The following is an 18,822-nucleotide window of genomic DNA, read 5'->3' on the forward strand; positions in this document are numbered from 1 at the left end:
CATTTTGTCTGCTCCCATTGGCCTTTCCAATGTGCATTATTTCTCCAGCAACAGGTCTGGGTTATAAGAGGAAAAAAGACAACCCAGTGTACTCACCACTATGTTCTTCCTCAGGTCCCAGGACCCTAATAGACTTCTTCCCAACAACTTTTAGACTCTTTTATGCGGTTTTTATATACACTTCAAGGGTTTTTAGCTGTACTTAGTGGGAGGGGCAGAGAGAAGTGGGGAATTCCATCCTGGTCTAGAACCAGAAATCCATCAGATTATCTTTGGAAGGATTCGTCATCATGCCAACATCCATTTCTATTTTGTCTTAATAGCTTAATTCTGTTAGATTTTGGTTATGCTGTGGTCTTGCTTATGATCCTAGTGTATTTTAGCAGCACTTCTATTGACTTCCTGGAAAATAGCATCTTCACAAGCTTTGTGTTTTTAACCTCACATTAGGACTGTGTTACTTCCGATTATCAACATGTAATTGACGACATGCACGTTGACGTGTGGTTGCTAGGAACACAAATAGTAGTAATAAGTGGGTGAGGATGGGGAGGATGAATTTTATAAGTGACTATTAGCAACTATTTTCATGGCGTAGCAACTTTTGCTCCCCTGTGTAAAATGTCTTAAATTCAGAGGACCTACATAGTGATCACTCAGATGATAAAAGTGTCCTATATTGTGCTCCACCATTACTACAGTTAACTCCATCTTCCTGTCCTCGTAGTACAAAATCTGTTCAAACGCTGACATTTTTGGTGCTATTTGTATTCCCTGGTATTCCCATGACATGAGAATTCCGATTTAGCAACATATGTGCTTCTCCTAGTCAAAGGTTGTTCGAAAGTGTGAGGAGTTGGCGAAAACTTAGAAAATAAAGCTCTGACCACAACGCACTGACATATCCTTCCTTAGAACTGCATCCCCAAATATTACAATCAGTCAGCCGAAGGAGAACACGTGATGCCTTTTGCAAAACTTCTCTCTAAAAAATGTTGGGGGTTCTATGTAGGTTATAATCCAGAAACAGACAACTTAAAGCAAACGTGATTCATCATGAGTTATTTTTAAAGCCTATGTTCCATGGTGCCAACATCATAGATTTCGTGTAATCATTCATCGATAAACATTTGGACTCACCTTGACAACATAATATGGGACCGTATCGGGCAGTTGATTGGCAATCGCCATAAAACACAGGCCTCAGGTGAAATGCGTTTGAGACACAGCCTTCATCTAGTTTAATCAGTGATCGCAAGGAGACGGGAGGCGGATGGAGGGCAGCCTTGTGTTTCATGAACACTAAAATGCGGTGCCTCTTTTTATTGTTCCACAACATGGTAAAGGAGGAATGGAATGTTGACCGCCTTCCACTAGAGACCCATAGCTTGGAGAATGACACAATGGCTAGTATCTTTCTTTCATTCAAAGCCACCATAGAGCTTAATAAAAGCGTAATTATACGAAATGAATTAAAGCAAAATCAGCCTTCCATCAGTGAACAAAGTAAGGGCAAACAGTAAGTTGACATAGTATTAAAACTCTCCCATACCATTTATGTGCTGAGCATGGGGTTTCACGGGTTAGACTACATGGAAAATGTGTGTCTGAAATAAACTCGCACAGAGGAAAGTTTGGGAAACCGGGCATGGTAAGAGCAAACTGAAGGGGACGTGATAATGTCTCCATGGAGTAGACGTGCGGGCCCTGAAAGCAAGGAGCCTGCCTGCACAGGTGGCTGGCAGTCGCCCCGTGCCCACGGGGAGTTTTGCTCGGGTTGGCGCCCCAGTGAGGAGGCTCACCCTGCAAAGACAATCACACCTGCGGGAAGTTCGGTGTGCCGTGAATAAAGAAAAATAAAACCTGGGAATGAAAATACGTTACAGTTTGGTGCTTTTAAAAAACAAAAGCTGAGACATGATATCACGTAGGCAGACTGTCCTGGAGTGTGACCATCAGCTGGACACGCTGGTAAAGGGTGGAGGGCTGGACCACAAGTGACCTTCCACGGCCCCCATCCTTTCCTATACGGTATTTATTTCTGCCTAGACTGTACTTTGCTCATGTGACTTCTTTGATTAATGTCTTTTTCCCGATTACACTGTAAATATCATGGATTGTATTTTTATAATGCTCACTGCTACACCTCCAATGCCTAGCGTAGCACCAGGAACAATAAATATTCATTGAATGATTTAATGAACAATAGACAGGTTTTTCTTTTCATTGCACATACGGCTCACCTGTTTCACGTGTTAAGCCAGCAAACTCGGGAAAGGCTTGGTCCAGAGTCCGCCCCAGGTACTGAGAGTGAGATTTCTGTTCCTTCAGTAGGTGAAGGACAAAAAGGTGGCAACCTAGGAACTGTGGGGGATGTGTGGCATTGGCACGGTGTGGTCCTGTTGGAAGATGAAGATGAGACGTTTAGAAGTTAAAATTTTTGAGAACACAATTCTGTTTTTAGAGGAAAACCCGCCTTTCTGTAAGTCATTGTGAACCTCTTTCTTACAGAAAACCCGCCTTTCTGTAAGTCACCAGGAACCTTCTCCTGGTGGATTCAGTGCGTTGCCTCTGACTTTGTTTATAGCATTGCTTATTTGTGGCTCCAGAACACTAAGCTTGAAGAAGAAACTCACAAAATACACCTTTTTCTTTGCTAGCATTTGTGGTTACTGTTAAAATTTAGGCAAAGTTCAACTGACTCATGATGATCTCAAGTCTTTTTTTGACAGAAAAGTAACATAGTACTTTCTTGTCATCAAGTAACATGATGACCAGGGAAAGGACACCGTGTGTATGCCATGGCTTCCCAAGCCCTGGGCTCGCTGCCTCTTACGTCCGGTCCCCAGCTGGAAAAGCACAGGAGATGCCCTGGAAACGGAGGCTGCCCTCCTCACACAGGTGTCTCTCTCCTCCTGAGGAGCTCTTTGAAGCCAGTTCCAAATGAGATGTGGGGGAACCGGCACAAATAATGCCCCTCCTTATTACACAGTCGTAAGCATATGATTCTGTAACATAGCAATATCACAGTCAAACACACCATGTGATATTTTAGGTGAAATGCTTGAATTAAAGCTATAAATTAATACACCCATATTATTGCCCTACCAGCCACACTCAAGCAGGCGTTACTTCTTCCAGATCCTGCATACACACTCCATTTCAAATGTGATCCTACAGGTAAAAATTCCCACATGTGAAATAAAAACACATATGTTTCATGTGGCTTGTTGTCATTTGTAGTTGGGAAAGGAAGCAACGTGTTTCATGACTGAGCAAAAAAAAAAAAAACATGAGCTCTGAAACGAGATGGGAAAATGCTAATATTCAACAACTTGTTTCTTTTTTCATTTAGTTAAGAATGAGAGAAGCGACAATAAAGAGGAAAGTGTTGTAGAATCAGATATATATTAACTCCATAACTTCAGTTTTATGGACTGCTGGCACTGAAGTGTGCACGTTAGAGCACAATTACGAGGCAGTGTGTAATCACCAACCACGCAGACTGGAGCAACATGCACCGGCAGAGAGTTTCAGACGGATGATCCGAGGGGCCCGGGGAACTCCCAGGAACCTGCCGGCGGCCGGGCCCACCCACCTGCCTGCACAGGTGGCTGACAGTCGCCCCGTGCCCACGGGGAGGTTTGCTCGGGTTGGCGCCCCAGTGAGGGGGTTTGCCCTGCAAAGACAATCACACCTGCGGGAAGTTCAGTGTGCCGCGAATAAAGAAAAATAAAACCTTGGAATAAAAATACATGTCTGTTACAGTTTGGTGCCGGTAAAAAACAAAAGCTGAGGCATGATATCACGTAGGCAGACTGTCCTGGAGTGTGAAGTTCGCAGACATCAATGAGAGGGACGGGCTGGCAGGAACACAGCACCCAGCGAGGGAGGGGACCCGTGGTTTCAGTGCTGTTCATGAGGTCTTTTCCACTTGGAGCACGAAGTGCGTTTCTTCTCTGTATTTATTCTCATCGTCCTTACACTGGTTAAAGATTTTTCAAAATCAGCTTTATATATCAATAAATGCAGTGTACCACAGGATGCCATGTAGTTTGCATGAAAAGCTTAAAATGTCTAGGAAGAAGCCGAATATGAAAGCCCACGAATAGGGCATTCACTGTGCAAAAATGTTGCCAAGGTGGTTTTGGTTGAGAGCGTTTGATGTTATAGGAAGAGCACGGGCTTGGGGTCTGCAGATTAGAGGTGCATCCTGGACCTGCCACTTGACCATGTGTGACCTCAGACTCAGTGTTGAACTTCTCTGTAAAGTGTCCACCCCTAAACTGCTGGGTTATGATGAGATTTAAATGAGCTAAAGCTATAAATTGCCTGGCCCCATGCCTGACACACGCTGACCTGTAAGTGCTCAATAAATGCCTATTCCCTTCCGCCTCCCATTCAACCCTGTCCCCACCCCGGCACGCCTCACGTGAGCATGTGCTCACCTCCCACAGGTGAAACCTACTTGTGGTTTTCAAACTGTGTTAGCAAAGACAAACTGCTTGGTGTCGTTTACAAGCAAAAGGACTGACCTTTCACCCCTAGGCTGCTGATTTAATTCACAAATCATATAACTCCTTAAAAAAACAGCTTGGTATAGATGAGCACACATAAGACACAGTTATCCTGGGAGGAATTGAAGAGATTAATATACAGATTTTATAGATAAGAACACTGAGGCCCAAGGAGTCAGAGACTTCCCACCCTGAGACCTACCAGTGGGACGCTAGGACTCTGGTGCCCAGGTGTCCTGGCCACCACTCACAGTTATTGGAGGAGTAAGGTTCTTTGACACGAAGACAGACTGCTCAAGATCAGATCCAGGTTGTGCTGCAGTCTAGATGTATGACCTGGGTAAGTCGCTTCAGTTCTCTGTTCCTCTGTTCCTCCGTTTTCCTGTTTACGGAATAATTATACTGTGATCATCAATATCAAGTTATAACATTTTTTAAATGTAACACGAAAGTTACGAAAGAAAAGACACCTGGAGCAAAGGACATGCTCGGTGTATATCAGCTGTTAGTATAAATGCCGTGCTTTTTCGGCTACGTGGCGCTCCACCGATAGCAGTGAATGCTTAGAAACTTCGGACACCAAACCCCAGCATTCTGTCCTAGGGTGAAAATTAACCTTCGATGCTTACATGTATAGTTCTTAAATTTGCCCCAATATGCTAAATACTCTGGCCCCAGACCTAGTCCTCTGCACTGCGGCAACTCTGGGCTGTTTCTAGGGGATGGGAGAAGCGTCTGTCTGCTTTGTGTAGGAACACGTGTTATCTCCGGGAAGCAATTCACACGTGTGAACGCGCTCCCCCCGGTTGCTGTCTCCGCAGGAACCAACTTCACCCTGGCGGAGCTGGGGATCTGCGAGCCGTCCCCGCACCGCAGCGGCTACTGCTCCGACATGGGGATCCTTCACCAGGGCTACTCGCTGAGCACGGGGTCCGACGGCGACTCGGACACGGAGGGCGGGATGTCGCCGGAGCACGCCATCAGGCTGTGGGGCCGAGGGATCAAGTCCCGGCGCAGCTCTGGCCTGTCCAGCCGCGAAAACTCAGCGCTGACCTTGACTGATTCTGACAACGAAAATAAGTCGGATGACGAGAACGGTAGGCCTGCTTCTCAAATACCTTGCCGTGTTCTGGGTGCCGCGCGCTGTGGGGCTCGGGATGTTTCCGTTCCCAAATAAAGAGGGGTCTAAAACCGTTCATTTTCTTTTAAATTGGCTTTGCCCCCTCTGACCTGGGGGAAGAATACATCAGCCGACCTCCAGCCCGCAGGAAATGAAGAGAGATTTGTTTTAATCGTGTTTTGATGTTAACAGAGTCGCCAGGTAGAGTCAGGTGGTCTTGTGAGCAAGTAAATCATATCGCAAAAGAGGAAAGTTGATGAACTATGGCCTGTAGCTAGGAAATGCCCTCTCTCCACAAGTTCCTGAGTCTCCGTATTGATTTCTCCTTCCCAGTAAATGGCAACCTGCGTTTGTTTATTTATTTTTTATTTTTTTCCATGAGGCTCCCTTAAGAGTCCTATCTTAGACTTCCATTTCCAAGTGGCAATGCCTCCTACCTGTGTTAAAGATCCAACGTGGAACAGTTGCCCTGGAGTTTGATGGTGACAAATAGGAAGGGGCTTGTCTTCCAAAAGGTGTTCTCTCCTCTATCTGTTGTTCTTGGTACCGATGCAGGTGAATGGCTTCCCACATCTCCTATCACAAATCACTATTGCTTATCCATCAGCTTTGTAGATGGGTTTTAATGAAACTCCGAAAATTAAATGCTTCTGATCATTAAGCAGTAAATACAGGGAAGCCTAAGAAACTCATTAAAAAGATAAGGTGCTTCTTTGCGGATTTCTCAGTGACTCACAACTGTGTTGAGTCAAAAACATTTTTATAAAAGAGAAATTGCATTAGGTACAGTTGATTTATGACGAAAGCCTCAAATGCTGTGTGGGTTGTTATGACTACATTGTGTGTTTGCTGAAAGAATTACCATTAACATGTTTACAAGTAGATCAGTTAAGGGTGTTTATATAAAATATTATAAACTTCTAGTAGAGCAGCTTTAAGTATTTTCTTGCATTTAAAAAAAAGAAAAAGAAATTTGCAGGCAGACAGCTTGTTGTGAATGCAAAAGCATAGTTCAATTTTACTTAATCTCAGAACTGTTGAAAATACATCATTTCCTGGGTAAGTTGCATATATTCAGAAAGCTGTCACTTTGTTGCATTTAAATTTATGTTTAATTCTGAAATAATTTATTCTATGGTGGGGACAAGGGGTTGTGTCTTAATTATGCCTTCGTTCGTGGAGCTAATCAAGGCGTACTCTCAAGGAAAAATCTGCACTTGACTCCTTTTGAATTTTAACAAAATTCTGACACTTGGCACATTCAACACTCCAAGGTACTTAGTTGATAGGAAATTACATTTAGAAGTTTTCAGAAAGGCATACATTGAATTCATTTACTGATACACTTTTTCAACTGTGTGTCAGATACACTTTAAATAGAGGCCGTTTGATTGCCTAATAAACGAACTCACTTGTAATCCAAGAATTTAAGGAACATTGTAAACAAGGCATTTTAGCAAATCTTCCATGGTTCGGATTCTCGCTGGTCTCATGGAAACCATCTACACAGAATTATTTGTGTATATTTATAGAGTCTTCACTCTCTCGTTTTAAGCCATACATACCTTTAAAAACTCAACTAATAAAGGGAGGTTCCTATGAAGCAAAGGGAGCAAAAAAAAATGCTTGCCTCAAATTGACCCAGAACTGTTGTGGACGGGAGAACTTTATAATTGATGATGTCGTTGGTAGACTACTAGTCATCTCTTTTTCCCAACATTATTTGAAACATCATATTTGAACAGTTTCACCTTAGGAGAGGCTCCATAAATCCCTGCGTACACAGCATCTCATGTTTTTTCAGTAATGCTAGTTATAATGCAGTCAGAAGTGCATAAAGACAGATGCACTTAGAAGTACTAAGCAATGCTTTTGTGCCTGCATGAAGGGGTCAGAGCATGAAGGGGTATTTCCGGCAGAGTTCAAGCTTAGGTGATAGATGGGCATTTTAAAATGTACAGATAGAACATGTTTTCTCTCTAACTTTTCAGCGTTTCACATATTCAAAAGATGTGCATAATACATGTGCTGTTCTCATTGGGGGCCAGTAACAAAAATAAGAAATTGTGCGCGGCATATCCTAACCTCTTCCAGCAAGTAAGAATCAGGTGTAAGCTACTCTGCGGACCGAGGTGTTAACTTCAGTAAACTTGCTCTTTCTCTTTGACAAGTGCTGTTTGGCTCGCGGAGAAATCAATGCGTTTTCACATCACTGAGTTTATGAAGTTTGAGAATGTATTATCATAGAGATTGGCAGTTGCCCCACGGTTCCACACCACCGCATGGACACTTCCAAAGTCGTCATGAATTTCCTCACGCTTGCGCCCGCGATGGCTTCCTCCATCATAAACACTCTGCCCTTCACAGCCCAATCAATAACCTTTTAGGGATGCCTGTCTTGAACAGGAAGTAGCAGAATCTATACTTCTAGAAAGAAGCTCTCTAATTCCACTGTAGATGGGAAGGATATGTGGTCGTAAAACGGATCTTTTCCCTTGGATCCCAGACATTTTTATTTCATTTTTTAAGGCGGAATCTTGGGTGCCTTGGCCTTCACAGTGCCTCTTTAAAATCGCCCTCAACAATTCCTATTGTGGTTTTATTCAGCACAGGTAGAAAGTGAAGACGGATCTCGAAAACCAACTTCCCTTTCTGTAGTATAAAAAATATGTATCCAGCCTTCAAACTCATGTAATAAAACTCCCGACTGCCAGCAGTTCTTCCTGCACGCTGCTGTGACAAAAATGACCTACGAGTGACTTGAAAGTCCTGTTGCTGCGAGCCCACGGCTGAATTAGTCTTTCTTTTTTTTTTTCCAGCTTAGACATTTCAAAATTATCACCTCTCACAGCTCTGCGTCGTGCGCTCACTGTATGACCACCAGATCCACAGTGTGCTGGCTTGGGCTTCTTTAAATAGATGCAACTCTCAGGTTCAGGTTATTTTATCAGGTCCTTTGACTCTATCTTTAAGTGAAGGATGGCTTGCTCAGAAATGGCAATGAGAGTTGAGAGCAGCTCCGCCGAGTTCCCGCGCGCGGCTGTGCGATTTGACTGCATCTGTAGAAAGGGCTTTCTCAGTGACTTGAAGTTAGAAACATTCCACTTTGGGGTAATAAATTTCCCACTTAAAATATATCCCCTCCAAGGCCCTTTGTATCACCTGAGTTGTGGAGAAAATGGAGCAGTGTCTCATACACAAGGATAACTAATTGCCGTCTGAAAAATGCGGAGAAGCACACTGTAAAAATCCTGGTCTATGTACTCCTGACTCCCTTAGGCAGTTTCTTCACCTTGGGGACTTAAAAATATCCTTGAGGGTTTTTTTCCCAGCATAATTCTAGTTTCAGTTATTTTATTGGAAGTCCAGACAGAAAAAAAATGACAAACTAAGCTTGGCTATGGGATAGGGAGTCGGACATTACAGAAAATTAAATCTGGCCTTGGTTAGAACTCTAAAAAAATTATCCTTCCCCATCTCCTCTGCATTTTTACCCAAAGTAAATAAGGACAGTGTTCATTTTCATCTGTTGTCAATTGGGGAATTTACAATTCTCATAATGTACTTGGAGGCTGAAATTTTGAGTGTTGGGTAAATTCCATTGCGTTTCACAGAAAGCATTTATGAAACAGGCCGACTCTGGGCACGTCGCGGACTCGAGTAAGTGCATCTGTAAACCACAGATTCCATCAGCCTGTGAGTCCTCATGGCGGGTCTGCAGTGGCTCCATCTCCTCCGAGGGCATGGGCACAGCCGGTCCTGAGTGCATGTGAGTTGAGACGTGAGGACTGACCTGTAAGGGGAAGAAGGATCTTCCTTAATACCAGGGACAATGTCGGTAGGTTGTTGACCGCTAACCACATTGCATTCATTTGTCACATGAGCGGAGTTCCTTCCTCTCTTCAAAATGTGGCTTCTGAGTACATTTCACATTCGAGTGCCCTGTAAGCGAACCTGTCCAAGGCCCGCTGCGGGGTTTCTGTTTCCTGCTCCCCACTCTGTTACTCTCCCATATCCTCAAGCTTTTGTTGCGTTTTATGAGCCACTCTGCTCCTTTCTTCTCCCCCATTCCACATGCATGAGCTCCAGAGGATGCCTGGAACAGATGTAAAAACGCACTATAAGCACCAGATAATTATAACCTAGGGCTCATAATTCCGCTCTTAAAGTTGGGAGTAAGCATAGTGCAAGGAGTGGCTACAAGTATCGCACAGCAATATTGGACGGTGCTTTTCATGTTGGTAGGCAGATGGTTTCTTTTCCAGCCACGCCTTATGGAAAAAAGTTACTGGAACCTGAAGAAAAGACTTTCTTAATTCCTTAAGTACAAAACAAGAAAAAAATGAAAGCAAATGAAAATGAACTTTAAATCCATTTTAATAGCAGTTATTTCAAATTCTGTCTGCAAGCTTTATTTTTTTTTATACTCAAAAATTTGAAAGAGTAATGTTCGTAAAGAGGAATATAAAAGGAGTGATTGTGGAATGAAAACAAGATGTGAGAACAAAAGGACACAGGCCCCCGGTCCTGTCTCTCTCTGAATAACCCGATGCTTTCATTTGATACCTTTGGTTGGATTCCCTGAAAGTGTGGATATTAGAGGCCATGGAGGCACTGTGTTTTATAAAAAGTTTATTACCACTTTTTGTAAAGTCAGTAGGAGTTACAAGTATAGAGTTACCACCGTGTTTAAACACAGCTGATAATAAGAAAACCAGAGACAATATTCAGGAATGCCACACGCTGGATGCATGAGCAAGAAATGAAGGGCTTGATGTTTTGCAAATGAACTTAAATGAGACTTCAGCGATTTAGGTTTGCGGCTAATTAAGCCATGCTTACATTCCTTTAAAGTAGTGAACGTGAAGGAGCGGGAGAGGATGTGCCGGAGTCCAGCGCTGCTTGTTCCAGGTGATAAACTTGAGTTGCACGGCTCTGAGTTATTTATATATTTCTCTCTTTCCTTTGGCGGTTCCTTCCCTGTCTGTTAATGCTCCCAGGGGCCATCAAGCCATGGTTCCTTTCAGTAAACGCAGTACATGAAATGAAGGGGTAAGCCTTCCTTCTGGCAGGTCCGGGGGTTGATTCCTACACGTGTAATCTCCAGGCCTTGGGGAGACGTTGGGTTTACCAGATAATCATTTGGTTTTAAGCGGCCGAGCTCCTGCTGTATCTGCACTTTCACTTCAGTTCCGCAGCAAAGGCCGTAAACGGGCGAAGAGGCAACGTGTTTGCATCAGTTGGAGACTGGAAGCCTCTTCTTACTCAGGAAACTGGACTTTTTTTTGCCTCTTGTTCAGTCACTTTGTCGTTTCGTTGTTGTTTGTCAAGGATCAAAGTGAAATGTGAACTTAGCGGAGAGGCGGCATCGGTGACTAAGGCCGTGAGTGAGTGAGTTCAAGCCGAGGTAGTGGATAGTGCACGTCTTCTAAAGACAACAGAATCAGGACGCATTTGTGCAGGAAACAGGAGCGAGCTCGAGAGGGTTCGAGGTGCACCTGAGAAGCAGCGAGACATTTCAGGGGTCCGTTCGGGAACTGGTCCGCAGTGGGCGGCAGGAGAAAGCGTTAAGTGACGGATTTGTGAACGGGGTGGGAATTGCAGATATGGAGGTGTTATGTATATGCGATCGTACATAAGGGCACAATGTCACCTGTTCCTTACTGTTGAGTAGTGTTTAGTGCTCGCTGAAAGAGCCGCCTAGAAAATTATCCTTCCCACTCGCCCTCAACTCAGTTTTAGGGCTATTAAAGGGATCAAAGGTGGAGGTGAAAAGATTCCCGGAATGGTCGTTAACAACAGAGGTCACGAATTGTAGTCCATGGATTGTGTTCTTTGCTTAGTTTTCTGGCAGTGTCTAAAAATTGTACATCGCTAAGCAACATTTTAAAAGTGCGATATGTTATAGGAGCCGTTTGTGTTTTTGGCTTCTCTTGCAATATACAAGACCCAGGAGCGCTTGTTCAGGTTTCTCCCAGAAGCAAACTGGGTCAGAAGCAGCCACCGTGGCAGGTGTAGGTGGGCCATGCCCCCTGGCCCACCTCAGCTCCCCACAGGCTGCTCCTCTTGATTAAGGTTTGCTGTAGCCTACGTAGATGCTTGAGGTACCAGCTCTAACCTACATCCAAACTTTGGGGAAATCAGAGATACTAAAAGTGGTGGAAAGAAAGCTACAGATCAGCCATTTTAGCTTAGTTTAACATGTGTTTAGATTAGTCATATTATATATTTTTTTTGTAAATTTGACTCATCTATAAAACGGATTTAATTTTTTATAACAAATTTCTTAAATAATTTTAAAGATAAATTAAAATGTCAGGGTAAAATAAAGTGAAATCATGTGAAAATCAATTTAATTTGGAAATAAAGTAATTGAATCATATTTTGCCATGTATAATGCATACCCACATTTTTGTGTGGGTTATACACGGGATTATTATACCCGTGATATGTAATCATTATACCCATGAGTAATGTGCATTCTTATTTTTCCCTCAAAAATTTCAGCCAAAGTACACGTTATACATGGCAAAACGTGGTATACATGTCAGAAGGGATGGTCAATGAGTGATAAGTCATCCCCACCTTCTAGGCGAGTGCCCTGAAGCTCTGAAAAAGTAAAGGGACAATCTTTGATTTTTAACACACACACATACTTACAGCTATGTTACTGTGAAAGCATCCAGGTGGGCTTTTAGGAAACAGGTGGAGGGAAAACACACTTTAAAAACTTGAGCTCCTTGAGCCAATGGAGGAAAACCCCAGGGTTTTTCGGGAGAAAGCCATTTACAGAGGAGGAAAATGACTTTGTGCTAATTATGTTCGGTTTGGAGCAGGCGAGAGGTCTGTGGAGGCTGCTGCAGGGACGTGGAAGGCAGGAAAGCAACACCCAGAGCTGCCCTCAGACCTCCAGCTCCCCAGGAGGAGAGACTGGGAGCAGGGGAGGATGATGCCCCGCTGGAAACAGGCCTCCACACACTAAGCAATGTCCCTCTCCAAGTGGACAAGCAGGGTACCCAGGTATTGTTATTCAGGAATGATGCTCATTCACTGTGCGATATATCCCCGGTTCTCTGAGCATCCCCAGGATGTTTGTGAAGAAGAAAAGATCATTGAAATGCAAGCCTGTTTACTAATGGAAGAAAGTAGAATATGTGAGTTAGCATTCTTTGAAACCTCTCCATTCACGGAGGTTTATCCTGGCCTGAGGGGAATAGAAAAGATTGACATTCCAGCTAGTGTTAAACAGAACGTGGGCCGTGGATTTACATGGGGAGAGCAAGCCACACGAGGAGGTGTGGGAAGTATTTCTCGAGAGTGTATCTTATGCAAGAAATGCACTATTTTACATTCACTGGTTGAAAGGGATCTTTGAGATGAATTAAAAACAGAAAATTTGTATTCGGACACTAATGCACATTGGTTAAATATGCATATTTTAATACATATGTGATGCTGGTAAAACTACGTTCTGTTTCATTAAGCTTTGACAAAAAGTGGCTAAGTCATCTCGGACAAGGAGATACTTTCATTGGAAGGATTCTTATTTTATTTCTGAAAAGACTTAAGGAGCGGCTGCTGGATGTTCAACATTGTACAAAACCACTGTGTGTTTCTTTGTATGTGTGTCTGTATTATGTGTATTTAGGTGGGGTCTGTTGGGAGGTTACTGAGATGGATAGCCCTCAGGTCTAGGCAACTGGTGTCTCTTCAGACTATTTGGGTAATCCATTCTCTTGGGGTAACCTATTAGTTTGTCTTATTGTTCATGGCTCTCTGTGCTGATTATACCTCACTATTTTTTTGCTACAATTCCTATTTTCTTCTCTCAACTCCCTGTGCCAGCTTTCGCTTCTTCTATGAATAGATGGAAGTATTTACTTTGGTGTTTGTTGAAGAAAGCAAGCACCCCTATACATTTACAGAAAATTTCCTGTCTATTCTCAAAAGAGAAATAAGGAAATAACATTGTATACGTCAGCACACTGCAATCATCAGGGCAGCTTTGAAGAGATAGAGTTTTAATTAGATTGTAAATGAGGGTTAGAGTTTATATGAGTGGAACTGAGATGACGGATATTCCAAAGGAAGAAAAACCAATGTGTGTGGCGATTGGACAATGAGGAGGCAGTGCAAAGATTATGATGATCTTTTAGGATCATTCTCTTCAAAAAAAATCCAACTGTAGTCAGACTAGTGGGAGCATAGTAATTTCCTCGGACAGCAGTAGATACACAACAATACAGATGTGGGAACCACATGACCAGGAGCTCTGGCTTTTCTGATAAGGTGTTATGGTCTGCCCAAGAAGGGTTGGAGAGCTCCTGGCGGTTTATTTGAACAGGAACTGTTATGTTTTGGCAAGCTTCTGATTGAAGTGCATGCATGCACACACGGGTGTTTGGACAGGAAGGTAATGAAATCAGAAGCAGTGATGTCACGGAGGGAAGCCGTCAACTGGCCCCGAGGACCCAGGAACTCTCTGGGCTCCAGAGACTTCTGCTTCTTGAGTTCTCGGTGGGAGAAATAACCACTGAACGGCACGTGGATGCTGTGTATGTGTAACTAAGAGATCCACACTTGACATGCATCTACTTCGAAGCTCATGGAGTACAGGGAATGCTCCTCGCGGGGCAGTCTACCATGCCTGCACACGCAACACAGTGTTACAGCCGCTGGGCTGAAGCGTTTATGCCGCTCACGTGACTAGGCAGTGACACAGTATCAAATGTTGCTATGTCTAAGAAAACGTAGGTCATAGTATTGTTCTTTAAAAACCCATGTTGTAAGTGAACGAACATGGGCTAGAACTAGTTCAGCTGATTAACAGTTTCTTGAAGACTATTCCTGTTTCTCTGTCCTCCTTGCTGTCTTGGAGCCCTTTTCCCACGTAATTTGTTTCAGTTCTCCTGAAACGGTGGCCATGTCTCCTGCACTTTTATATTTTTATACCTCATGGTTCTCTATTCTCTGTTTTTATTATTTGCTCTATTTATGAAATCTTATCATGTTCATCTTTTATAATCCTCTCATTTTAACTTTTACGGTATATTTTGTTATATTTTTTCTAATATTTTAAGATCAGTATTAGGTTTTAATACTTCCAGTCTTCCTTATTTAAGGAGAATAAATATATTTGCCAACTTCCATAGGATTTAATTGCTTTCCAAAGAGTCTTAGCTATGTGGACACTCAAACTGAAACAAAATTTTGATGCTATCAAGTTTTCACTTTAGTACTAATGATTGTTAATTCACTATGGTGTCAAAAGTGAGATATATATATATATGATATTTAATATTAACATGTATAAATATACATGTATATGTAAATATGCGTAGGTATAAACTATATGTGTAGAAAGTGTGTCTAAAATATATGGAAATATGAGTGTGTCTGTACTGCACAAATACACAGAAAAGCTTGAAAAAGAATAGGAATCACCTGTAATTTGACATCAGAAACAACCATGGTTAATATTTTTATGCATCTGTTTTTCAGTCTGCGTGCTTATATATTTATATTTATATATACATGATATAAATATCTTTATAGGGTTGGCATTGTGACGTACAATTCCTATGTAGCATTATGTTTTTCAGTAAATATACTATAAACATTCCACATGGCACTAATGTTTCTGCAATAGTTCATGGGTTCACAGTATTCCTTTAGCATGCCATTTGCACAGTTTCCTTTCATTGGACATGTCACTTATTTTAGAATCATTAAAGAAGAGTGATGGCTAAAATCTTTATACCTAAATTCCAAAGCATATCTCTAGTTTTGTTTCTTGAGATAAATTCTGAGAAGACACAGGACGTACATGGTTACGCAGAACTGTAATTCTGTTGAGCCGGGCGCCTGTGGCAGGTTCACCTTTGCCCGCACTCTGTGAGATCGCACCGGCTGCCACACCCGTGCCTGCTCGGGAGGCGCGGAAGCCGTGTTAGCGCGGTCCTTAGTCGCTGATGGACACATTCGCGTTTATCTGAACGGGAGTGAGTCTGGCAGCTCTCCGTGCGTTTGTCGTCTATTTGCATGTCTCATTTTAAAAGATACTGGAATGACTCTGCTCAGTTTTGAGTTTGTAGTTATTTTTTACTGTGTGTATGTGATCCCAGAGTAGGTCCTGTTGTACTTTATCCCTACAGATGGCTTAAATGTTCTTTTACAGGTGTGAAAAATCACTTGGCTACATTCTGAAAATCATGTGACTTATTTTTGTAGGATAGAATACCATATATATAATATATATAGATATATTGACATATAGATCTATATCTATATCTATAGATAGTCCATATTTTGCCATGTTTAATGCACACCCACATTTTTGGCCCAAACCTTCAGGAAAAAAGAATCTTTCATTTTAGTTTTTAATTCAACTTTTTATTCACTTACATTTAGATGCTTGTTTTTTGTATTGTAAATGAATTTTAGTGTTTATTTATGGACATATTATGGTATGAGAAATTTTGTGTAACAGATGATTACAAAACACAGAAACAGATACAAGGTATTTCTGGCACTACCCATGTATAATGCACGTCCTCATTTTTCCCTCAAAAATTTGGGCAAAATAGTGTGCATTATACACTGCAATATATATATCCATTCAATCCATCAAGCTCAAAAGCTGGAAAAACATCTAGAATGGTTGTATTACCCGAAGAATAACTGAGTAGGGTAGGGAATTTTTTTCCATAATAAAATATTTCAGCTGTTGTTCAGAATGCAGTGCTTTATTTCAGATTGTTAATTTATAACAAACCGAGGATGGAACTGCATTCCATACGATGAAAGAAAATTCGCATCTGCCAAGACAATCTGCAAGGCACCTTAAGGAGATAAAAATCGAGTAAATGATGTATTAAATATTCTTAAAACTCCCTCCATCTATGGTGCCTTTGATTCAGCGAAGATGGTAATAATAAACACAGTGGTGTCCCAGCTATTGATATTCTTACAAAATAAGTAGTTCTGCACACAAGATAAATATCTCAGTATGTAAAGAAATACTCTGAAAATAATTATGTGGAAGCAATTTCTATTATAATAAGCATATGGTTCTGCTAATATAGACTGTCGCTTAATAATTGATGTCATAGAAAAAAACATAGAAAAAGTTCCATATTCTGGGCACCCCCTTGTACATTCAGCGTGGAAAAGACCCTAGTGGAATGCAGAACAATTAAGAGAATACGGGCTGTCTTCCACTTCCGCAGGCAGACATTTATGGCTGCGAACAGCAAGGCACACTGGGAAGGCAGGAAGTGCACAAATCACCTTAATCTGTCCCTCTGTGGTATTTCAGGCCCTCCACAATATAGTCCAATTTTATGATTTTAGCCCTTGCTCCCACTTCTCCTCTAAATATATTTTCAGCTCCAACCCAACTAAGCTACTTACTTTTTCCAGAGCCTATTCTTTCCTCTCCTGTGTCTCTGTTCATCTTCTTTCCTTTGTTTTCATGGTTGTCCTCCGAACCACACATCCATCCCTTTCCCAGACATCCCATTGTTAAAGGGTCATCTAAGAGGCCAAGGCCTCTGTGACACTGTTCTGATCTTTTTAACTGTCTGTGAACACCCATTCCTTTGATTCCACAGCATTTTATTTATCGGTTTCTATTGCAACTTAGGGGCAATGGTGTAGCCTTCACCACAGTGGAGAAGTAAGTGAATTGAGACACACTTTGCAGACAGAATATACAGAACCTGATCATGGCTGAATGTAACATTGAATGAAAAACAGCAGCGAAGGATCCCTGCCATCTGCAATGGAGAGAATTGTTCGCTGCCAAGATGAGGAGTACTTAGAAAGGACAGGGCTGCCCCAAAAGTTCCCTTTTCCTCATTGTTCAGTGGCATGAGACGTCCAAGTGGAAAGGCGGTGTGGGTAGTTGCATAGTTATTAAGAATGGGGCCTAGAGGTGAGATCTGAATGGGAGACGTCAACTTCAGAATCCAGAGCATCACAGTGGCCTGTGTATACCCATAGACGTGGGTGGGCTCCCACGAGGGGAAGGGGAGAAAGAGACAAGGAGAGGACAGGGGCACACTCTGAACAGCCCTTCCTGACATGTTGGGTGGAGGAGAAGGGTCACTCAACAGAGACTGGAAATATATTTTCAGCTTATACATAGTAGTCCTGCATTCCTTCGTACGTGATATCCATTAGGGCTCCAAATGACGTCTGGTCTTGGTGTGGCTGCATAATCTCTCAACTCAAAATGTGTCTGTACACCGGTCTCTATGGCAGTTGCACAATGTGTTGAGTGAGTCACAATAACATTTAACTAGAAACTTACTACATTCAGAGTATTTATTGAGCACCTACTATGTAAGTATGCTTAGAGTATCTCTGTGACCAAATTAGAAAAAGATCCCTACCCTTCTTGGAACTCAGATTCTAGTTGGAGAGAGAGATATTAAAAAGTGAACATTGGAAAAAAAAGAAAGGAAAAGAGACAAAGACATAAAGAAAGAAAGAAAGAAAGAAAGAAAGAAGGCAAGAATAAAAAAGGAAGGGAGGGAGGAAGGGGCAGGAGAAGGAAGATGGGACTAAAAAAATTTATGCTAGAACATGAGAATGCCATGGAAAAACAAAAAGAGAATAAAGGTAGATAAGGGTATGTGGTTATAGTTTTGCAATTTATTAAAAAGCTAACATTTGAGCAAAACACAAACTTACAGGAAGCAAGGAAATACGTTGTGAAATAAAATTTACTGTGCATAGTTCCGGGGTCGTTGCATCCCGGGAAGATGGAAGAGTTGGTGCAAAGATTTAATGCGGGGCTGTTCTGCGTGCACCTGAGGAAGTCACCGAGACTGTGGCAAAGGCGAACCGGGAAGAACAACAGGATGTGAGGTCAGAGGGGTCCACGGGCACCGGATCATGCAGGGCCTCATAGACAGTGTAAAACTACGGTCTTTGTTCTGAGGGAAATGTATCTCCATGTGGACATTTTAGCTGACAGGATCTGGCTTTCCACTTGAAAATATCACTCTGACCATGGTGTTGAGGACAGAGTGAAACAGGCAAGAGTAGGAAGACCAGGTAGGAGGCTATCATAGTAACCAAGGCAAGAGGCGATAGTGTCTGATGGTCTGATTCTTAATCTGTTTGGAAGGGAGAGGTGGCAGTATTTCCATATGTATTAACTGAGAAGTACGTGAAAGA

At 42.3% G+C, this 18,822-nt stretch overlaps 1 protein-coding gene across 1 annotated transcript in view; it reads left to right on the forward strand.

Moving 5' to 3' along the window:
- Positions 1–18,822, forward strand: part of TENM2 (teneurin transmembrane protein 2) — a 1,103,034-nt gene that overhangs the window by 324,172 nt on the left and 760,040 nt on the right. Inside the window, exon 4 of the mRNA XM_028528771.2 lies at positions 5,339–5,614. Within this exon, the coding sequence (XP_028384572.1) occupies positions 5,339–5,614 (276 nt within the window). The remainder of the gene's footprint in view (positions 1–5,338; positions 5,615–18,822) is intronic.

Source organism: Phyllostomus discolor, chromosome 13 (assembly GCF_004126475.2).
Source record: "Phyllostomus discolor isolate MPI-MPIP mPhyDis1 chromosome 13, mPhyDis1.pri.v3, whole genome shotgun sequence".
Lineage (NCBI taxonomy): Eukaryota > Metazoa > Chordata > Mammalia > Chiroptera > Phyllostomidae > Phyllostomus > Phyllostomus discolor.